Here is a 23,116-nt window from a genome sequence, read left to right on the forward strand (position 1 = left end):
AAAGTACATCAGTGTCTTTTTCACTGATCTATAAACCAGCTGTTAAGACTTTTTTTTTCTATTTAATACAAACCAACATACTAAATTATATGAAAATTCTTACTGACAAAGCTGGAGGAGAATTTACTTTGAAAGAATCACTAGAATTTGTGTGCAGAGTAAAACGTCATTTTCGTTTATAGAGTCTTTAGCTTGAACCCCTTTATAAATAAAATCCTGCAAGCCTTAGTCAAGTAAGAATTCAGATCACTAGTTACCCAATTTCTCTTCAGTAGGGTAAAATTTTTTGGGATATAAAGTCATACCATATTTTTCCTTAGCTGTGTGCAGTTTATAACCTGAATTTGGCACAGGCTGGGAAAATATTTGCTAAGCCTTGGGTTCCCTGTAAAATACCTGTGCAGAAAAGGAGTTGTATTTAATAATGGCATAATTCTGTTGCCAGAATAACACTTTACTTTCTAATTTTCTCCCCCATAAATTTACTACTAAAAATATATCAAACTTTGCTATTTACATGCAGTCATCAGTGAGCTGCCTTCTGTTAATACCTGGATGTGTCATGCAGGGAGCAAACCTGGAATATGCTTGTTCTTTTTTAAATTTTAAAAAAACTATTTTGTTAATTAAAACAATGATGCATGAAAACATTTTATCCTCAAAAAATTATTTGTATTGGGGTTTTTGTCATTTGTATTGGTTTTTTTGCCTTTCAAATCCTTGATCTGGCTGGATGTTTCATATGTTTTTTATCTTGGTCACTTGAAGAAGTGTCGGTGTCCAACGGCCCCGAGGCTCAGAGTGTTCCCAAGGAGGAGGAGCAGGAGGAGCAGGGGGAAGGCAGCGAGGATGAGTGGGAGCAGGTGGGACCCCGCAACAAATCCTCGGTCACTCGCCAGGCTGACTTTGTCCAGACTCCAATCACTGATATTTTTGGTGGTCACATAAGGTACAGTACTTCTTCCTAAAAGTTCTTGACTTCCAGTGGTTGAATCTTTCAAAATGTCTTAAATGAGCTCACTGTTCTGAGATCCCAAGCCCTGAATTGCATGTGGAAAAGGAGTTTGGAATATTTATACTTTGAATATTGTCTTAAGAATTCCAAAGCGTTTTAGAGCTGCCTAATTTTTATGACCTCTGGGGGGGGTCTTATCTCATGTTATAAATAAGGGTACTGAGAGAGAATGAGATTCACAGAGTTGAATCTTGACAGTAAAACAATGAACTAAAACATAAAACTGTGAATTTTAGGTTATTCAGACCCTTCATGCTTCCCAGAGAAAGCTGTGTCTGATAGTAAAGAATTTTTACAGGCAAAAGAAGTCTGGAAAAATGTAAATTGCTACAAGATGTTACTGGAATGAAAAGAATGTGGCATATCACTTCTGTGCAGGTCTGATGCCAGACAAAGGCAGAAAGGAGAATCTGAATATTTTTTGGAAAGGAAACCTCCTGACTTGTTTGGAGACATGTATAATTTAAAATGAAAGCAAAGTAAACACTTGCTAAAAACATACAGCAAAACAAAACTGCTAGACTTGAAGAATTATTTTTAAATTGGAGACAGACACTTAATTGCTGGTGTTTGACTCTCTGTGTTGCCAGATATTGAGTCTAGAAGTGTGAATAATGTGGGCTAGTGCCTTCTGCCTTGGAAATGCTCTAAAATTATTTATTCTTCTGGGTTTTGAGCCAGACAGCTGGTAAATAAAATTATATTTTCCATAGAATTTGGCAGACAGATGTTTGTAGGTATTGATGGAGTCCTGCATCAATGGTTCACATACCCAAGGTGCTGTTAATACCCCAGGTGTATTTACCAGAATTTGTCACAATTGTTTAGATATGATTCCATCAGTTTTTATATTAAAAATACTGAGAAGATGGCAGTTTTCTGTAGAAGTCCACAAAAATTGATACAAAGCAATGGTAATGCTGGAAAAAGGGAAAACCTTGCACTGAGCAGCAGAACCACAGGATCCAATCCAACATCTGCTGGCACCACATCCACTTTATTTATCCTTCACACCAGGGCACAACTCACCACAGAAACAGCATCCCCTGGGATGTTGGAAAGCTTCATCCTCAGGGGTGGAGATAGGAAGGACTGAATATAAAAGTGCCAGTAGAATTCCACTAATGAAGGCTTCAGAAACTGGAAAAATCCAATGGGAAAAGCAGTGAGGAAAAGATGATTTAAATTGGCATCTTTGGGCTGGGGAAACTTCAGGCTTGGGAGTTTTTAGGCTGTCCTTGAGAGGCTTGAGTCTATTAAATGTCTATTTAGGCTTAATTACTTAAAAACCCCAGCCTATAAAGCCTTTCTAAGCAACATGAGGCTTAAGTGGGAAAGTACAAAGTTTTCCTGGGAATTCTTGCAGTGCTTGAGTAATTTTTCATTGAAAATGATGCATTTTCCCATGTCCATCTGAGATTTGTAATTACTCTAATTAGGGGAATGGTTACAGAGAAATCATAGCCCAGTGAAGGCTTTGCTGTCAAATCAATTTCTGCATATCTTGTGAAGAAAATATCCTGAAAAGTTGTACAATATAATTTCTGGTTTTTAAAACAAAGGTGCTGCAAAGGTTCATGCATTCTCTCCCTCTAAAGGATATATATTTGCAGCAATATTAAGCTGCACTGGCTTTGTGTTGGTGCTTCAGGGCTTTGCCTGAGTAAAAAGGGCTCTTTTGATTATCCTGAGCATTAAAATTAACCTGTATATTAACATTTCCTACCCGACCTGGAAATATTCCAGCATGGCCAAATGAGTCAGAGCTGTGTTAATTATAATTCTGCTTTCAACATGTAACAACATAATAATTTATATAGATGGACAAAGGCTGGATACAGAAAATGATGGAAAGAAAATGAATTGCCAGTCCTCAGTGGAGCATAGTTTATATTTCCTATGGCAAGATTTAAGCAAACACTTGACAATCACTATAAAATGGGTCTTAGAGAAGTGACTGAAAAAATGGTGTATTTTTATTGGAGAATAAACACTGGCACTTTGCACTCCTGAAGAGCTGTTGGAAAACTAAACTAGCAAAAAGAGCCAGGAGGTGAATTTTTAAAAAATGGTTATCAAAATTTTCAGTCTTTTTCTTTAAACTTTGGATCCAGTAACTTTGCATAAATAAAATAATTCAGTTACATTCCCATTGAGAATACTCTTAGTAGGTGAAAATCATTTAAATTGGGGTAAGTTGTTAATACTTTATATTTAACCTTTATATTTGTATGTGTTGCCTTGAATGAAATATAAATTGAGTTACTTAAGTAACTCATTCTTCCTTGAAGGATCTGTCTGGCTGAAAATCATTCTTTATTCCATTTTGATTTGTTTTTTTCTCCACAGATCTGTTGTTTACCAGCAGAGTTCCAAGGAGTCTGCCACGCTGCAGCTTTTCTTCACCCTGCAGCTGGACATCCAGTCGGACAAGATCCGCACCGTGCAGGATGCCTTGGAGAGCTTGGTGGCAAGGGAGTCTGTGCAGGGCTACACCACAAAAACCAAGCAAGAGGTGTGTTCTGCTCACCCCTTCTTCACAGCCAGCTGCTAAACTTTGTATTTGAAAGGGTTTTCATAGAGCTCTGGCTTTACAGAGAGTTGTTGGAGCATGCTCTAACAAAAGGGGTGCAAACCTTTCTGCAGTGTCCTGGAGCAGTGAGATGTCAGCTCTAAAACAAAGCCAGGCCTGTAAATAGTTGGAGTTGTAATAATTTATTTGGGATATTAATGGAGAATACACTATTCCCCATATTAATATTATAGTAGTGTTATCATTACTATTAATAATATAAATATTAATAGGCTGAACTGTGGTAAAGATACAATAGTATGGTCAAGATCATAACTTACCAATTCCTGAGGATTGCCACGTGCTGTTAGTAAAGGAGCAACTCTTCAGAATAAATACTTTATATTTTACTTATAATGCATTACAATAATAACTGCAGTAGAAAAGTACTTACAAGGAGGAAAAGCATGCCTTTGGTTTGGCACTTTGAGAACTTGTGATGGGGGATAATAATTAAATTTCCCTCACTAAGGCCTTGCCTTGTGCTCTGTGGTGGGCACTAAAGGCATCTCTGGTGTGCAGGGATTATCACCTGGGAATTCCGTGTGCACTGTTGGTGACTCTGGAATTGTAGGTGTTCCTCTGAAATTTGTCTGTAAGTTTTCAAAAACCTCCAAGTGAGAACAGGATTGGATAAAGAAAGGCTCATTTCCCTTGGAAAGCTAAAGATGAATAGTAAAAATTTGTTTACCTTGAATATTGAGAGCATATATTTCTCCAGTTGTTTGCCATATGAAGAAAACATTTGCAAGCTGATTATGATTTACCACGAAGATCTTGTTTTGCTTGCCATTCTTTTTTTTTTGGGGGGGTTTTTCTTTACTGCAAATGGTTTAAAGTTTTTGACTGACAACCAAGTGCTGGGTTGGAAGAAAAGAGTTAGGTGCTTCATGATATTTCAGAATTTGGATGGAAATACAGGCGCCCACAGTGTCTTCCAAATCTTTTTTCAAAAGAAATTCAAATTGAAATAGTTGTTTTTTTGTATTGAAATTGTAGTAAAAACGCTGAACATATTGTCTGTAGAGCCTTGGAAAGAGATAATACTTTTCCCCCATGAGTTTCTATTCAGTATATATGTTCTAGCAGAATCAAGCCATTTATTGCAAAATAATATGCTCATGGTTACCAGTAAAGAGATTTTTCTCAATTAAAAAATGGCAAAAAACCTTAAGCAGTTATTTTGAGAAATATTTTCATGTCTTCATTTCTAGGAAGGCAAAACAGTTTTTGTTCTACAACTCTGAGCTCGGCTCCTGGTTTCCAGGCTGAAATTTTGTGGATTGTTTGGTTATAATTATATAAAAATCAACATTTAATAGAGAATAGTTTGGTCATAACTCACATTTTTTTCTTGGAATATACTGAGTTCTCCTTTGAAACAACATTAGGATTGAAGTTGCAGTGGGATTAAGTCACAAATGAGCGTTTATCATAAATTAAAACTGCCATAATAACAAATCTGGAGGGTTTGCTGCCAGTGTATTTAAAATTAAATACTTAAATTTAAAATTATTATTAATTGTAATACTAAAAATTAAATGCTCTCAGGTGGAGATCAGTAGAAGACTCACCTTAGAAAAGCTGCCCCCTGTTCTCGTTTTACACCTCAAACGCTTCGTGTATGAGAAGACTGGAGGATGCCAGAAGCTGATCAAGAATATTGAGTACACTGTTGATCTGGAAATCAGCAAAGGTAAAAGATCTAGGAGCAGAATTCCCCTCTCCTCATGGAAAAGAGAATGTTGTATTTCCTACCAGTGTCTGTGGTTTCATTTTCTCCCACACAGGATTTTGTCCTCATCGTTGTATGAAAATTCGGTCATTTGGGTGAATATTTTGTGGGGTTTTTTTATGATGAAAGATCTTAAAGTGTTTGGCACTTCCTAGGCAATGGGTTGGCCAAATGAGAACTTCTTGTGGATTTATAGAGTAAGGATACAGGCAGCTGAGGGCAAATATGGGAAGTGATCCTCTTGGATCTGTGTCCCTGTCTGTTCAAGACTGTTGCCAATATTGGACATTTTTGCCACAAATTTAATTCAGAAGTGTCAGATTATTTAATTAATGAGTGGCAGGTGGAAGAAAACTGTTGTTTTATTGAAAATGCAGCCTGAAGGTAGACAATCCATAGTGTAGAGGTTAAACAAGGATCCTTTATTTAACAAGTATCCTAGGAGATACTGACTTTAAATAGTGTGAGATTGGAAATTGTCCAGCATCTGAAGCTTGCCAAAAGAATGTCTTTTATTTTAAGCTGACAAATGGAGTATTAGCCAGCCAGTAGCTCAAATAGGAATAAATAAAATCAATGTATACTCCTATCTCAACTGAGATCTGGCAGGCATTGCCCTTTTGTTTTACTTAATATTTTATTTTGTGATTTTCTTTTAGGAATGTAAGCATGACTTGGAATCTGAAATTGATTCTGTCATTCATTGACAGATTCAGAACGACAATTGATGTTGTCATTCTGACAGCAGGAATGAAAGGGGGAAAATGGAATAGTCTGATCTTTTACTATGTCTTTTTTTCTTCTCATTTTTGGTGGTATTTTTAAACCTTTCATTAAACCACAATGTTCAGCAAACCTGAAAATTCACTCCCTTGATTAACAGTTATTAGAACCATGACCATTCTTTGAAGGTTGCAGAAGAAATTTCAATTAAATGTTCTCCTTTGTGCTAACGTTGATTTCTCTGAAAAATAATTGATCCTCTTGATATGGAATATCTAATGTGTGGCTGTTTTTCCTCCTCCAGAGCTACTATCTCCTGGTGTGAAAAGTAAAATTTCAAAAGGCCAAAGAACCTACCGGCTCTTTGCAGGTATTTTATTTGTGTGGTCCCTCTATTGCACGTGCAGACTCTGCATATGGATTATAGAAACACTGGGTTACATTAAGTGTTTTCTGTTAAACTGCCCTGAAGTAGCTTGTGGGTGTGAAATTCTTGTGTTTAGTGGGGTTTGTTTAGAATTGGGAGATTGTGCTGGAGAAACACTGATTTGGACACGGGCTGGGAGTGCCAGGCCGAGGGGAATGACTTTGCAGTGCCAGAGGGCAGGGTTAGATGGGATATTGGAAAAAATCCTTCCCTGTGAGCGTGGGGAGCTGCCTGCCATAAGGATAGCATGGGACACAGGCACCTGAAGCACCTCCTTGGTTTTGCAGCCAAATCCCAGGGCGCTGTCCCAGTTTCCTTCACTTTTTCCAGATTTAAAGATGAATTGAGCCATACAAAGCCAAGATGTTCATCCCACCCCTACTTCTGGATGTCATCCCATTGGGACTGACATGGGCCTTGACACAGGCAGCTGGAAAATCCCATTTTCCATTTCCCCATGGGCAACCCAGTCCCTGTCACCATCAGAAGTACCATCAGGGGAATATCTGGGATGAAGATTTGTCTCCTGGGACACATGGAGACTTTCTTCCCTGTAAGGTGGGGAGACCCTGGCACAGATTCCCAGAGAAGCTGAAAGCGTCCAAGGCCAGATTGGACAGGGCTTGGAGCAACCTGGGACAGTGCCAGGTGTCCTATGGCAGGGGGTGGGATGGGATGACAATCCCAGACCATTCCATGATTCTGTGTCTGTCCCACCTATGGATGTATGCAGACTGAGCTGCATAGATGAGGGAGCTCCATGCTCCCTTGGCTTTGATCTGAGGGTGTCCCAAGGCTCATGGAACACGCCGAGCTTTCATCTGCCGTTCCACGACCCTCACATCCCAAACCCAACGAAACCCTTAAACCCCGAGTTCTTCCAGCCCAGCCGCACTGTGGCTGGCATCCCTGTGTCCCGCTCACCCCTCGCGTGTCCCCGCAGTTGTGTACCACCACGGCAACAGCGCGACGGGCGGGCACTACACGACGGACGTGTTCCAGATCGGGCTGAACGGGTGGCTGCGCATCGACGACCAGGCCGTCAGGGTCATCCACCACTCGCAGGTGGTCAAGGCGGCCCTGGAGCGCACAGCCTACCTCCTGTACTACCGCCAGGTGGACCTGCTGTGACCCCACCGCCCCGCCCCGTAGAACGCCAACATCACTAACTTTTTTTCCTGTAAATGCTCTTCTGAGTGAATCTTTTTCTTCTTTTTTTTTTTTTTTTAATTTTTTTAAAAGTCCCCTTGCAACTGTGGGATAGAGTGATAAAGGAAGCTGCCGTTTGTGCACAGCGTGGTTTGTGTTGACTTTTGACTTTGCAGAATGAAGTCGCTCGGTTGGAAGCCTCGTGAATCACAAAAAAAAATATTAAAAAAGAAATAAAGTTCATCCGAGTTAATGCTGAATCCTAAGATAATAAAAAAGGGGATTTGCGTTTAATTCCCACTTTCTAATTGCGTAGTAGAAGAAAACCCTGCACCAGCAACAGAACTTGTAGATTTCTGTGAAAATGTTTTATCTTTACTTCAGTAAAAAAAGAAAAAAAATTTAAAAAAAAATAAAAAGCTCTCTCTGCTTCCCCAATAGTTTTTTGATAAGTGGTAAAATATGAGCCGATGTGTATGAGATGGAAATGGTCCTTTGTGCTTCAAAACATGTACAAACTGCAGAGTTGCTGGTTCCTGATAGGAAGACACATTTTAATAATTGTGCGATGAGAAACTGCTTAAGTACACATTGCAGATCAAATATTTGGAGTTAAGATGTTAGTCTATATAGATGGGTGATTGTAACTTTATTGCTATTAAGAAATTTCAAACTGCATTTATGCTTCTGTGTACATGAAATTAAGAAAATGGGCAAAATAATTAAGGTTGATATTTCTTTAAGTCTGCTTTGTTTAATTTTGCTGTCTGCTCTCCTATAATGTTGAGTTCCTAATTGTACACAGTTTAGTGATACCTAGAAGTATAAAGTTGTCGCCCATCAATAAAAGTCACAAAGTTGGTTTAAGGTGTGTGTGTGTGTGGGTTTTGTTTTTCCTCAGGTGTGAATCCTGCCCTTGGAAACTCCAAAGGTTTCTGTGTAGCACTTCTCAAGGTGTAGGGAACCTTCCCTAAATCAAGTGGAGATGATTTTTCTATGCTTTTGAAATTTTTTGAAACTTCAGAAGTGTTTCTGTTTTGCATTCAGGTGGAACTGAACTTGGGAGGGGAGAGGGAAAGGGATGTGGTGGTCCAGGGCTGAGCACTGAGCAGCCAGCCAGAGGGGATGGAATTCCTTCTGTGTCCTCCTGGAAACTCCTGCACTGTTTCTGCAGCAGATGATGTTTTGTTTGTCTCTTCTTCAGCCAGCTGACATTGCCTTGGAGAACTTCTGGTAAAAATATTTCCTTGATCAGCTTCCTGTTGCTTTCTCTAAAAAACTCCTATAGATTATTTAATTCTTTGCTGATAGTGGTGTTATGTCCTTATTTCATCATGGGATGGTGGAAGCTCCCTGGCTTGTCCTGACACTCCTGCCTGTCCCACAGGAAGGAGTTTCCTGCCCAGAGCTCCTGCTGTAGGGAGGAGCATCCCGACCTCATGGCTCTTTGGGCTGGTCCTGCTCTGCTGAATTATTGTTAAATGCTGCTCTGGCATTGTTTTGGAGGTCCAAATGTATTGTTGTGGTTTTGCTGCTCATGCTTTATCAGGATTTTCTGATTTACAGGTGGTGACTGCTCGTGATTTTGGTGACATTCCACCAATTCCAAAACAATTTTCTGTGCAAAGCTCGCTTGGATTGTGGCTGTTTGCAGGGAAAACTTCAGCTCCTGGAGCTGAGCCTGCTGGAGGATTGGTGCTCCCATCCCTGTGATGGGAATTGCCCCAGAGCCCCCTGGTGAGAACTTGAAATCTTGGGGGATTGGGAGGTTGTTCCAAAAAAGAAAGAAACCAGGTTTTGAACTTACTGTTCTGTGCTGTTATTATTCACATTCTGTTTCTGGAACCTGGTTAAAGTGGTTCAGCAGAAATCCTATTTTTAATTATGTACCTGTGTTGGGTATTTATTTATCATTATTTCCAGTGCATTGTGAAAAAGTGCATTTCTGATAGTGCAGGTTAACCTGAAAGTGCAGAGAAAACTGCAAGTGATCGGTAATTAATGTATTACTTAATAAAGGTTACAGATGTTACCATTTTAAGAAATGGCAATGAGTCATTGCCAGTTTAAAAATCAAGTGTTGAAATTCAGTATGACTTGAAATTGTCTCAGTATCACCTAAATGTGAATTTTTGCATTTTTTCCTGAGGATATTACAAATGTATTTGTCACTAAAGTCCTTCTTCGGCAGTGTATTAAAAAGGAAATAAAAGTGTGTGGCAACAGTGATGTGGACACACAGCCACAATTTTAATTTTCTGTATTAACTCCTCCCATTGTTGCAAAACAAGAGCTTGCAGCTTTTGATCATTTGCTCTGGGTGTGATTATGTAAAACAAAAACCCCAACACCCTCGATGATACACCATAAATCCGGTGGTTGTTTACTGAAGTTTAAACCAGATTTTTGAGAAATGTTTGAGGTTTTTCCTTAATGCACAATAAGTCCTGAAATTTCCAGAATGACAAACTGGATATGCAGCTCCAAAGGGCTGTGGGGAAAACCTTGTGCCATGAGCCAGATGTGCAGGGAAGGGCTGGATGGGCTGGGGGAGGAGGGTTATTAAAGCCACGAGGTGTTTGGGGCTGGGGGAAGGCGTTTCCAGTAGGAACCTGCTGTTTTCCACAATATCTTCTGGAGATGATGTCCCTCAGGGCTGGGCTGGGCCAGGTCTGCTGCCGGGATGGATCCTGAACTGTCAGCAGAGGGTTTATCTCTGTCAACGTGCTCTAAATCTGCTGCTTTTCACTAGGAATGAAGAGGGGGCCTTGGATGTGTAGGGGATGTTCCCAACAAGCTGGAGATTTGTGCAACTGAGGGTTTATTTCAGGCTGGCTTAATGACCCAGAGGATTTTTTGGAAATCATTTATGTTGGTAAATAATGAGATGTGGTGGCTGCAGAGCTTGTGGTAGCAGTTCACCTTCTGCTCTGGGGTGAGATCTCCAAAGGTGGGTGCTGGGTTAAGGGTCCTGAACTGTTCCAGTCTGCAGATCTGAACCTGTGGGAACAAGGTGAGTGGTTTTCCTGGAATCCCAGACTGATTTGGGTTGGAAGGGACCTTAAAACTCATCTTCTCCCAGCCCCTGCCGTGGGCAGGGACACCTTCCACTAATCCACTTTGCTCCAAGCCCTGTCCAACCTTGCCTTAATCCCCTCCAGGGGAGATTTCGGTTCACATTTGACTTGTACTTAGTGCAATCAGTGGTGCCCCCTAAATTTTCTGAAATTGCTGCAGCTCGTGTTCTTATTTCATTGTTTTACATCAGCTTTTCACTGATTAAACAGGCCAGATTTATGGGGAGTTGTTTTCTTGCTCATTATCAGCTGCTGAAGCATTTAGGGGAATGTTCTTGAGTATGAGGTGGAGAAGCTGCAGATGGACCTGGGTGGTCAGTCCAGGCTACCCCAAAACAGGAGAGCAGCAAGAAAGAACAAGCAGGGGCTCACAGTGCCAAGTAATACTTGTGTTTGGGAATAAATCCATCAATGCCTGGATTTCCCTCCTGTGATTTGGATCCCCGTGCTGTTAATTCGTCTGCTGGAGTAGCCTCTGGACTGCAGCATGGTCAGGAGAGGGGCATCTCAAGCCTGCTGGGGTGGTGGATGTGGCAGAGATTCCTTGGCTCCCTCAGGTAAACACAGCCCAGGCAGGAGGGGGATGTGAGCAGGCATCCCCTTGTGCTCCCTGTGCTCTGGAGCAGCAGTCAAACCAGGGATCCCCTGCAGCTCTGTGCCTCTCACCCTGCCCTGCTTTGGGGCCGTTCCTGCCGAGCTGTGTTTGAGTGGGAAATAAAGGGGCATTAATTCCAGTGGAGATCAAGACTCGCTGTCTGCCTGGTCAATTAGGAGGGCATAGGGAAATGTGTGTCTCTTCCCATTCATTGGATATTACATTAAAACCTCTCTGCTAATATATACTTATATATGCAGCCTGCTTTATGTGGCTTTTACCACATATGAAATGGAGACGTTATAATCAAGGCAGTAATAACGAGGAATGATTAAAAGTAACTTCTGATTGTTTTGGCTTTGGTGAAACATATGACCCCAAGCTGCTGACTCAAGACAAAATGAGGTGGGTAAAAATTCTTGTCCCAGGCTGTGCTCATCCCTGAACACAACCAGGCCCAGTGTATGTCTTGTACAGTGAAACCATCCTGGTGTATATTAAAAAAATAAATTAAAAAAGTCAAATCTTTGTAAAGCAGCCAGGTTGATGGAGCAATCAGACAGCCCAAACCGTCCTACAGGGATTAATTTCCCATAGGGATATTTGTGGAGATTACAAAATACCAAATTCCTCTGAGGTCTGGAAATTATTTGTAGGTCGGTATGTGAGATTTAAAATGAGTTAATTCAGCTTTATGGTAATTGGAGTGAGCAGCACCTTCTGAGGGCTGTGAGTCAGGGCTGGGGAGCTGTGTGGTTTCGGGGTGCCAGCCTGTGTGGGGGCACCAGGGTTCACTGTGTTGGGGTGAAATTCACTATGTTTTGGGGAAATTAGGAACTAGGGGGGCTGCAGCATCTTTCAGCTAATTAAATAAGCCCTGATCAATGAACTCACTGATCCAGAGGGAATCAAAAAAGCAAGGGGGAAAAAAAAAAAAGAATACAGTGATTTTACAAATCTCAATGATCCAGAAAGAATCAAAAAAGCAAGGGAAAAAAAATCAAAAAAGAATACAGTGATTTTACAGTAAAGCAGTGCAGAACCTTCTGTCAGCCCAGTTCTGGGTGGTCTTTGAGTTGCCTTTGGTGTCAAAAGCTGAGCTTTTTTTGGGAGCAAACTGCCCAAACTGCACTGAACGGCTCCTGGCAGGGCAGAAGTGCCAGGTCCAACTGCTGGACCACGTGTTGTTGGTTCCCATAGACAGCTTGTTTGGAAGTAAATAGAAACTCTTTGTAAATACAGCTGGGAGAGTGTGGGCAGTGGGAAGAGCAGCCAGAGGGGCTGGTGTGGCTGCACCAGGCTGGTGAGGACTGGCTGCCCATCTCAGCTTGAAATGGGCTGCAAGATACAACCCCAGTGATGACAATCTGTTCCTTCTTGAAAAATCCTCAGGAAAATGGTGTCAGAGATGGAACCAGCCTCGATGCTGACTTCAGAGGGCTCTTTCTTTGCTCAGAGCTCTCCCAGCTGCCAATATTTGCTCCTCTGCTCCTGCTCTGTTGAACGAGTTTGATAAATGTTCCTCTGCTTTCTGAGCGCTGCTGGGTTTAAACAAACCTCTGGGAATATCTTGTAAACTCCCTCCTAGTAAACAGTAAATAAAAGTGGTTGGTGTTTTGCCTGAAGGAAGAAATAAATATTGACTGGTTAGAAGAATGGAAGGACTTTTTTCCCCTAATTTCTTTGGAAAGAGGACAAGGCAGTGCATTTGGAAAAATCAGAGCTGCTTTTCTTGGATGTGCCAGCTCCCAGGAGATGGGTGCTCCCCTGGCTCCATGCTGGGTGTGTTTGTGCCCCTCCTCAGGGGACATCCCGGGGGATGTGCTGACCCTGGTGCGGGATGCGGATCCCACGGGAATCCCGGCGACGCTGGTGCCGTGACACACTCGCGTTGTTACTCACGACAGCGGTTTGGGTTTTCCCTGTTTGTTTACTTCGAGAAAAAGGAAGGAACTTTTAGCTTGTCTTTTGCTCAATCGTTTCCTTTGACAGTGAGTAAAACCACGGAGCTGGATGCCAAAGCTGGGGCTGTTGGGACATCGGCAGAGGTGAGTGCTGCCTGCGTGTTTCACCGACTTTTTGCCTTCCCTATTCCCTGTGGCTCCCGCTCTTGCGCCGGAGGAATGTCAGCGCTGGGAGAGCTTTGGCAGCAAACTAGAGTGCGATCAATCTCCTGTTCCCAGCAAAAGTCCGGCTCTGGAAGAAAAAAAGGGGGATGCCATGGGGTTTACTGGAGGGGGCTGGAGCTGGGTGGGATTTCCCTGTGAGGAGCGGGACTGGCTGAGCCGGCAGCCGGGGACAGACAGCTGGCTTCGGTCCCTTACAGGGAAAATTCCTCTCTGGAATTCCCCCTCCCTTGTCACCGGAGCCCTCCCCGCGGCTCTGTCGCGGTCCCCCTTGTGCGGGGAGGATTCCCCGTGCCCTGGAATTCCTGGCTGCGAGTCCCAGAGCTGGGACAGCACAGCGAGCATTTTATAGGATCAGGGCTGCCCTCCTCCTCCTCCTCCTCCTCTTCCCTCCCGCCTTAGGGAGGATGGTCCCGCTCCTCTGAGCCCCAATGACCGCCCGTGAGCTGCCGCGATCCCGGCCAACACCCCTCTGCCCGTGGCTTTTCCCCCTTTTCCCCTCCCTCTCCTCGCTCTTGCTCCACGCCCGTGGTCACAGGGATGGTCCCGGGTTCTCCCCTCTGCCTGGAGAGCATAAATACCACTGGGGAGCTCTGCGAGACTGCACTTGGTCCGAGTTGCTGAGCCCAGACCTTGCACATCTCGCGCCTCCTGAGGCTTATTCCATCCTTTTCCCCCCCTCCTCCTCGTTTAAATATTTCAGAGACATTAATTTATTTCCCACAAGCAGGCTTGGAGGAGCTGCAATTACCTGGAGACTTGGAAGTACTCAGCAAGGTAAGTGTAAAGTTCAGTCCTGGCTGCTGAAATTTTGGGTTTGGGGGTGGTGGGAGTGCAAGAAATGTCCCTTAAGAAGGCACAGCTTTAGTAACTTCTCCAAAAAGTTGCTGGATTGTATAAAATAACACAGTACTGTCTGAGCTTCCCTCATGCACGCCCCGCAGAATTTAATGCAAGATTAACAAGCATTAATCTGGAATGAATGGGAGGAGTTGGCAACTACAGGAGTGGATTTCTATGCAAATAGAAAATATCCAAGGGATGCTGTTGCAGTCCCCAGAGCTGATACCTGTGGGCACATTGGTGTGCTCCAGGCTGCCTGTGTTTGTGCAGCTCTGCTCTCAAGTCCTGTAGGAAAGGAATTTCAGCATCACCACGTGTGGTGTCTGTTACCAGTGGGTTCTCCATGTGGTTTTACATAGAAACTCACCCACTTGGGTTCTGTGGGAGTGGACTGAAATGGAAAATCCAGATATTTTAACCCATGGCCTTGAAGATGCTGAGTCTGTGGCATGTCCAGTGCAATGTGTCACTGTTGTCCTGTGTCTAGGAACTTGTCATCCTCCTTGCCTTTGGAAGCCAACACAAATCTGCAAAGCTTGGGGTGTGTGCATCCCAGGGAAAGAGATGACCTGGGGTTTAGTGCATCATCTTGTGGCTTTATCCCTGGATTTCTTTGCACAGGTTAAAGTTGATCCCAGGCTAACTCATCCTAGATTCCAGGCTAACTGAGGTTACAAGCTGATCCCAGGTTGACTCTCCTCTGCTTCACTGTTTTAAATGCTCTCCTGACATCCTGAGCTAACTTTGCATTTTCCTTCCTTGCCAGCTGGTGCCATGTGTAACTCCACAGGCCCTGGGATGTTTTAGCTGCAAATGTCACCCATAACCCAGGAGCAGGAGCCCACTCAGGTGCTGCACCAGGGAGGCAGTCAAAGCTCAGTGTCCCTAAGGAAAAAAGGTGACATGGGGACATGAATGCAGGGTCAGCCTGCATGTGGCTTTAGCAGTGTCTCTGCCAGGCTTCAGATGTGACCAGCTCTCCTGCTTTCTGTGCAAGGCAGACACCATCCATTAGCTGGGGAAATAGCTTTCTAAAAATAATCTTTTCCTAAGTCCAGGGCTGCACTTTTAACTCCCTCAGACCCCAGAAGCAGGCCTCCCATTTCTCCCCACTTTGGACAGGCTTTCCAGCATATTCAGGAGTCCTTTTCTGCTGACTCAGTCATTTCTGATGGCTCCCAGATGTTCACCTGGCACCAGTGTCAAGGGCCTGATGTGTTTAAAGGGAGGCTGTGCTCCTCTTGAACCCTTGAAATCAACAGCAGAGGCTTCCTCAGCTGACTGTCAGCTGATAATTTTCTGTGAAAAATGTCAAGCCCCAGCTCAAAGGCAATGTGATTTCAGCCTCCCTGGGTGAGGCATTGCCCAGCCCTGCAGGGCACTGGGAGAGCCTGGGCTGGAGCACACATGTCCCAGTGTTTCTTAGCACCTGGGCATGAGGATACTGAGAGGCAGATGGGTGGACATCTGAAATCTGTGACAGCTTTCTGAAACGTGAGCATCTTTCAGCTGCTTTCAATTCATCTGGCCAGGGAACTCTCTGTTCCCTGTCCCCCCTCCGATCCCTTTATCCTTCCTTGGGATGCTCAGCGCTCCTCACCTCAAGCCAAAGCAGAAAAAGGGACTTGCACACCCCGAGTGAAATAGAAGATTAAGCCAAAGTGACCTAATTCTAAAGAGGTGCTGGTATCCTTTTGCTGGCAAGTGGGACTCAGGGAAGCACATCCTGAGGAATAAAGCACCATCTGTTGGGAGGTTTTGGCCGCCTCGCCGGGCCAGACGCTCTGGCCTCGCTGCGGAGCCGTGAGCGGGGCAGCTCCTCTGGCTCTCAGATGCTACAGCTGATTTTTTCAATCTGCCCTTTCTGAAAGTTCACTGTTTGCCTTAGATGGGTGGTGGATTTGGGCTCCTGTTTAGCCAAGGGCAGGCGGCCAAACGAGGGGTGCAACGGCTGCTCCTGCAGGGAGAGCGGCCGGGGCTAAATGGCCACATTGTGAATGGCCGTGGCATTGCAGCTATTTTTAAACTCTCAGGGAAGTGCCTCAAAGTAGGAATTGTTCCCTGAATTTGGGTCAGACAGTCTACAAAAGCAACTGCTCCTTCTCCCCTACCCCTCCGTAGCCGGGTTAGAAAGTCGGGCTCCTGCCTGGGGGGAAGCGAACGCTGCAAGCGGGGCTGAGAGGAGGATGAGGTTAAAGGAGTGTTTGTCCCCGTGCCACCGAACGTCCTGCCCTCCAGGTGTGCCTGCAGCTGGGGACAAGGCCTGTGTGTTCGCCTTGCTCTGCGGAGCAGGAAATGATGAGAAGCTGTTACCTAAACGGAGCAAATTACATCCTGCATTGTTGTACCCAGGCGAAGGCTTAATGCGCTGCCTGGAGAGAGGCTGAGGGCAGCTGGTTTTCATCTGCCTCAACGCTCAGTCCAAGAAAGAAGCCTCAAGCAGGGACTCTGTGTCTTTTGTTTTGGGCGTTCTCAGTGTTGTCAGAGTTTTTTTGGGGTCCCAGCCTGTGCAAAGCACCTCGTGTTTGCTGCTGTTCTCCTCAGATGCTGCTCTAGCGGGCTGGGGGAACAGGGCTTTGGGGGTTTGTGCTCAAATGTAGCTTTTAGCTGGGAGTTAGATGGCTGTTCCCTGCTCTGGTTGGCTTCCAACTCCTCTGGTCTCAGAGTGTCCAAATCCCGTGTCTCAAATAATTCCTGCTAATCTGGGGGTTGTTTCCTGCCGCTGCAGAGGAATGCTTTCAGCGTGGCTTTCAACTGTGCTGTTGAAAACAGATCCTCACCTTGTGCTGGAGACAGGGATGGGGAAGCTTTCATCCAAAATTTAGCCCTAAGGAGGGGGATTCTGTGCATGCTCTGTCTGTACAGATGCTTCTTGCCCCGGATGGATTGATCCTGCTCCAGGGGCTCTTGGATCCCACTGGAGAGCAGTGAGTGCTGCACAGCCTCCTGTGAAAAGCTGCTGATCCAAATAAAACCAGTCAAGACGCTCAAGGATAGCTGGATGGATAAACTGGAGCACGGGGGCATGACAGGTGGAGCAGAAGCACTACGGAGCAAGGGACAGGGATTAAACCAAGCTGCTCAAAGACCAAAGACCACTCTGTCGGTGCTGACGGCATCCGAGTGCCTGGGAACACCTAATCTGCCCGGGGGAGGGCGGCTGCTCCTGCTGCTCCATAACTCACATCCCTGGCTCCGCTCCCGCCCGCCGGGAAGCGTCAGCGAGAGCCCCGGTGCGTCAGTGCCAGCGGGGACCGCGGCTGCTCGGCCCCGCCGCGAAAATTTCCCAAAAACAGCCGCTCTCACCCAGCCCGGCAGCTGCTCTGCTGCAGCCTCCGAGCAGCTCTTGCTGCTGCCTGACCTCCTCATCCGGCTGGCTGGGGATTTTTTTTTTTTCCCTTTTGTTCGTAAAACAGCGCATTTCGGCTTTGCCAGCTGCTCTTTTGGGGGTCCCCCTGTCTGAAGGGATGGAGCTGCTGGGCATTGCGGGATGCCAGGGGTGCAGAAGGCATCCTTCTGCATGCCTGGGAAGGGTTCACTCCCAGATCAGCATCAGTGGAATCCCCAGGTGTAATAACCTGGGTCCCCACCTCTTGTGGGGCTGTTGGGGTCTTCCTGCCTTTGGGGTGAACCTTAATTTTCAGCACCACTCTTTTCCAAGCTCAGATCTGGGCTGTGTGACCTCATTGTTGTGGGACAAATGCACTGAGAGCTCCTGTGGCACTGCTCTGACTGCCTGTCTCTCCCCAAATTCCAGACCTGCACTGAGCCACCAGAGCCCCTGCAGCAAAACCCACCATCAACTTCATCTCTGCTTCTGCTGGCAGCATGACTCCTGCCCTGCCTTGGATCATTCCTCTTGGATGTGTGCTGTTGCTGACAAAGACAGCTGAGTGCTTTATCCTGCCCAACTCGAGCCACCTGGAGAGCATCCTGAGTAAATACCAGGATGGGGAAGCTCACTCCAGGTCCAAGAGAGCCATTTTATTCTCAGACAGACAGGAGATACTGATGCTCCACAATAAATTAAGAGGTCAGGTGTATCCAGTGGCCTCTAACATGGAATACATGGTGAGTCTAGAGCCTGATACATCTCTTTATTTCTACTTTTTTTTTTTCTTCTAAGTGTATTTAAATTTTCCTTGTGGTGTGAGAGGAGTGGCGAATTTCCTCTGAAGTAAGTTTTTCTCAAGAGGTTTCCTGAAGCCTCTCATTCCAGAGTGAAGGATGCTTTAGATCAGTGGCCTGTTTTGGTTGGAAGGGGCTGCTGATGGGTCATCCAGTCCATCCTCTGCATAGTTTCAGAGGTGGTTCCATTATTCATAAAGGAGCATTTGGCCCAGCCCTGGATGCATCTCCAGTGATGGCAATTCCCCAGCCTGCCTCAGCAGGTTCTTCCATTACCTTCAAGTCATAAAAGCAGCAATTTCCCCCCAGTGCTTAACCCCTGCTCTCCCTGTGAAAGCTTTCAGGCTGTTGTGGGGACACCACAATCTGCTCAGGGAATCTTCTGGTGGTTTTTGGGCTGTTGGAGGTTCACCTGCCCTCAGTCACACATTGGTCACCTGGGCTTAGCAACGTGAGCCAAACCTCCGTGATGCTCCTGGGAATCTGCACAGGACCACAGGGAAACAGGCCTGAGGAATGTGGCTCCCTCTGCAAAGCACTGGAAATAGCTGGAAAGGCTTTGGGAGTTCCTGGGTGGATGGGTCACTGCTGTCGGGTTTTGTAGTTCAGGAAACCAAAATAGAAGTTTGGTCAGTGCATTCTCCCACTTCAGAGGGAGAACTTAAAAGTTGGAGGAGTATGAAATATGCCTTTGCCATCAACAATTCACATTAATATTTTTTTCACCTGGTGCCAGAGACCCTACTTTGAGCTGTTTTTGCCATGCCATCAAAATATTTCAGGGCCACAAAATGATGTAGGCAAATAATTACTTTTTGTGTGCCTTTTCCCAGTGTGCAAATATAGTTCTGATCAAAACTAGTTTGACTTCAACCTTGTGCCCCTGCTGGTGGATCAGGTGATGGATGACTTGTTAAGACCGTGTTTAAAAGGGTAAAAGAAGAGCAAACTCAAATGTAATATAAAATTGTTTGCCAGCTGTGCTGCAGTCAGGGCTGCAAATGGAAAATCCTGCCTTTTGTGACTGCAGGGAGAAGGGGAAGAGAAGGGAGGGCAGGGGACAGGGAGAAGGGGAAGAGAAGGGAGGGCAGGGGATGGTGGGGAAGGACAGCTGTCCCTTGGTCCATCCACACCAGCTGGGTTTCGCCAGAACTCCTGTGCCTTTCTAAGAACTGGGGACTGCATCCCTTTCTCAGCAGCTCTCACATTATCCTGCAGGGAAGCGCTGCCAGGAGAGGCGACTTGATGGATTTCCAGAGGGTAAACACAAAGCATGAGCAAGCCCAAGGTGTTTTGGTTGGCCGTGGGGCTGGCAGAGTGTCCGCGGCCCGGCCGCTGTTTGCACTTCTGTGTTTGCCTTTGCTCTGGGAGCTTTTCTAGTGGTTTTTATGGGAGATCGAGGGCAAATGAAAGGGCCTTATGTGCTCTGAAGAAAGGAGCTGAGTATGAGATGGTGCTGCTTGGAAGGGCTATAATCAGCCTTTCATGTGCTCCTGTTTACCCAGTATGACTTGGAAATGCCATGTATATGCTGAACAGGAATTTCTCTTTAATCCTTTGTCCTGCAGAGGACATTTCTCATTTGGACTCATTTAAAAGTATGGTCTGTCTGTAGGACCACAGATAAACTTTCCTCTTTCCCTTTGGTGCCAGAGTGGAGCGTCACTGGAGATGTGCTGGGATAATTTGTGGATGAGTGGGTAGAGCTTGTTCTTGCCCATCAACCTCCAACCACTCTCTTGTGAAAATCCTTTCTCCCAGCTCCATATCTGATGTATTTCCGTGGTCAAAAAGGGAAATGGGACCTAATATATTCCAGGAAAGGGACATATTTAACTGCTGCTGGATGAACTTCAGTTGTTGGACACTGTGAATGAGAAAGCAAGAGCACATATGTGAGTCCTATAACTTATCTGGAGATCAAAAGAATGGTTATATGCATATGGGATAAAGGCAAAGTGGGCTGAAAAATGAAGAAAGAAACGGTTTAGCTGCTGGGTCTGTATAATTAATTGAAAGCTGGCACAGGTATTCAGTGCTAATGGAAAATGAGTGAGCAGGGCACAACTTCCTGACAAAGCTGGGACAGTTCAAAATTCCCTTAACCCCTCTACCAGCTCCATGATTGACACTTCCAGAGTGCATTTGGACTGTTTAACAGAGGTGGATGGGTGCCAAGGCCAAAACAAACTCCTTGTTAACAGTCCCAGAGTAAAAAGGACATAACGGACTCAGAGGAAAAAGGACATAATAGATCCTGAGGCACGGTGACCTTTTAAGATGGCTTAGTCAGATGCTTTCAGCAGTGATGAAAGGCAGAAATCTTTCCTCTTGCGGCGGCCTCAGAGACAGCTGGATAAAGCAAAATTGTTCTCAGCGCAGATTGCTGGAAGGAAAATAGTTTGTTTTCATGTATAAGGTATGCATCCTTCCTCTCAACTGTAGGGTGGTGGCTTTCCCTGTCAGGATGGGATAGTGTTTCTGTGGGGGTTAGCAAAAAACATCTCCAGACCTCTGCCAGGACATGTCAGTCCTGGAGTTTGATGCCACTTTTAGAAGGAAGCTGCCAGTATTGCAGAAAGTCTGGTCTGGGGTGGAAAATGAGTGAGTAACCTGATCACTGCAATTCAGGTGTCTGGCTTTGGGTTTGCAGGCTCCTCAGGCTGAGGGAGCAGACTCCTTGTGGGATGCATTATTAAATCTGGACCTACAAGCTGTGGTGTGGTGTGTGTATGCCGTGCACATATTTTACATATACACTGTCCATTCCACTTTGAAAGGCCATTAGAAATTTTCAGGAGTGAAGAAAAGATAGTCCATTTGCTAACCCACTTGGAATAACACACACCCAAAAAAATTTTCAGCCTCTGCTTCTGAAGGAAGCTGAGCACAGGCTTGTTGCCCCTCTGGCTTCAGTCATCTTCCTAGATACTGCTTTGAATATTGGCATAAAGAATCCTTGCAAGTATAGCTGGGAAAGTCTGAAATCTTTTTTTCCCCCCATTTATTGCTCTGAAACAATTCCAGCCTCCTGACCGCATTCGCGTCTGAGAAGCACGAGGCAAATAACTGCTCCAATTTAGATGGGATGGCTTTGTAATCTGATGCCTGCAGAAACGAGCTTCTCTCCTCATGCAGCAAAAAGCTGTGCAGAGATGGAGCCCCTTCCCAATTACCTGTTAAGTGTCTTTTGTCCGAGTTAATTTATTTTATCCGCAGGCATCAAAGGGAGATACAAAGTGTAGGCTTGCATTAATTCCCATTTAATAGCCCATTGCTCAGGACGTCTCTGCATTAAATTAGGAGATTTGGAACATCTCCACCTCTGGGGCTGCAGGGAATAAAGCTGGGTAGGAAGTCTGAGGAGCTCGGAGAGCAGAACATCTTGGGAGAGTTTCTGTGGCTTTTGTGCTGGATGGGAGGGCAGCTGTGGCCCGTCACTGCTGAGCCCACAAAGTGGGAAACCACAAAAAGCTGTGTCTGGGCACTGCTGCAAGAGGCTGCCTGAGCAGAGGGTTGGGGATGTGTGGTGGGTCTGATCCCATCACTTCCAAGGTGCTGGAGGGCTGAGAAGGAAAATGGTTTTGTTCCCTGTGTCGGAGATGTGTCCACACGGGGTTTTGCAGGCTGGATTTGCTCGGTCACTGCTCAGTCCAAAGCCAAGCTGGTGAGACTGGGACAGCCCTGGGATGCTGCTCGAATCTGGGTTGTTGAGGGTGCTTCCTGATAAGCTGTCCTGGGAGGCCTGGGCTCTGAGCTCAGTGAGATGAGGTCACGTTTGCCTCACTGAGATAGCAGAGACACACCAAGTTCCAGGAGATCCTGCATTTTCCTGTTGTCTTACCCAGGGATGCACAGTCCTTCCCCATCCCAGCTATAACTGCCTGAGACTGTGTGCAGATATGCTCAGAATGAGCACTGGGTGGTTTTTAAGTGTGTTTGCGAGCCTGCATGCCCTGCAGCCCTCCAGGCTCTGACAGGTCCTTTCAAATGTTTGAGATCAGAAGTTGCCTTTCTTCTGGAGAAGACAGGACTTGGAAAGAGCAGCTGGTTGTGATGGTAAATGTCCAAAGAGGACAGTCTCGTGCTGGCATGTGGATGGGCTGGATGCACATTACAAGACCTCTCTTCTCTTTGGTTTTATTTGTAGGAATGTGTGGTAATATTTTAATCCCAACGAATTATCCTCCAAGGGCTGTTCTGAATAGAGCAGCTGTCAGTAATTACACAATGAATTCAGGGCACTGGCTGCTGGGCCCAGCGAGTCTGGCCTTTAGAACAAATGCTCTCCTGGGCAGCAGAGCTGCTTTCCTGTTAGCCTTTGTGTCATGCTGGAGCTCTCCTTTGGCTCACAACCGTGTGATATTTGATGAGCAGTGATCTCACCCCAGCATCCTGCCCCCAGCGGGAACAGAAATGGGATTTGTCACTTCTAACGTGATGCCTCTTTCAGTGAGAGTGGAAAAAGCTTAAAAAGCCCTGGGACATTGCCACCTCTGATGTATTTGACTGGATCCACTGGTGGACTCTCATTTACTCTGGAAGGAGAAGGGGAGCTGAGACTGAGAGCCTCAGACCCACAGCCCTTGACTGAGAGCTTGGATCAAAGATCTCCAGCAGTGTGGTGGTGGAGGTGGTGCAGATCTCCACTGGGGTTCCCCTGGGTGGGAAAACCTGGAGATACACCAACAGTAAGGACAATGCATGAAAAATCATGCTGAAAAGC

At 45.4% G+C, this 23,116-nt stretch overlaps 2 protein-coding genes across 3 annotated transcripts in view; both read left to right on the top strand.

The window, feature by feature from the left end:
- USP10 (ubiquitin specific peptidase 10) overlaps window positions 1-8,488 on the top strand; it is a 46,522-nt gene extending 38,034 nt beyond the window's left edge. Inside the window, exons 10-14 of the mRNA XM_041400666.1 lie at window positions 769-949; window positions 3,365-3,530; window positions 5,139-5,283; window positions 6,350-6,415; window positions 7,416-8,488. Of these exons, the coding sequence (XP_041256600.1) occupies window positions 769-949; window positions 3,365-3,530; window positions 5,139-5,283; window positions 6,350-6,415; window positions 7,416-7,603 (746 nt within the window). The 3' untranslated portion in view covers window positions 7,604-8,488. The remainder of the gene's footprint in view (window positions 1-768; window positions 950-3,364; window positions 3,531-5,138; window positions 5,284-6,349; window positions 6,416-7,415) is intronic.
- Window positions 8,489-13,288: 4,800 nt separating this feature from the next.
- CRISPLD2 (cysteine rich secretory protein LCCL domain containing 2) overlaps window positions 13,289-23,116 on the top strand; it is a 30,442-nt gene continuing 20,614 nt past the window's right edge. Inside the window, exons 1-3 of one of the 2 annotated variants that reach the window (XM_041400796.1) lie at window positions 13,289-13,341; window positions 14,150-14,196; window positions 18,020-18,333. In XM_041400796.1, the coding sequence (XP_041256730.1) occupies window positions 18,091-18,333 (243 nt within the window). In that variant the 5' untranslated portion in view covers window positions 13,289-13,341; window positions 14,150-14,196; window positions 18,020-18,090. Of the gene's footprint in view, window positions 13,342-13,568; window positions 14,197-18,019; window positions 18,334-23,116 lie in introns of those variants that run through there. The other variant, XM_041400795.1, reaches the window with a different exon arrangement.

The sequence above is a fragment of the Onychostruthus taczanowskii genome, unplaced genomic scaffold (genome assembly GCF_017590055.1).
Source record: "Onychostruthus taczanowskii isolate IOZ18803 unplaced genomic scaffold, ASM1759005v1 scaffold18, whole genome shotgun sequence".
Classification (NCBI taxonomy): Eukaryota; Metazoa; Chordata; class Aves; order Passeriformes; family Passeridae; genus Onychostruthus; species Onychostruthus taczanowskii.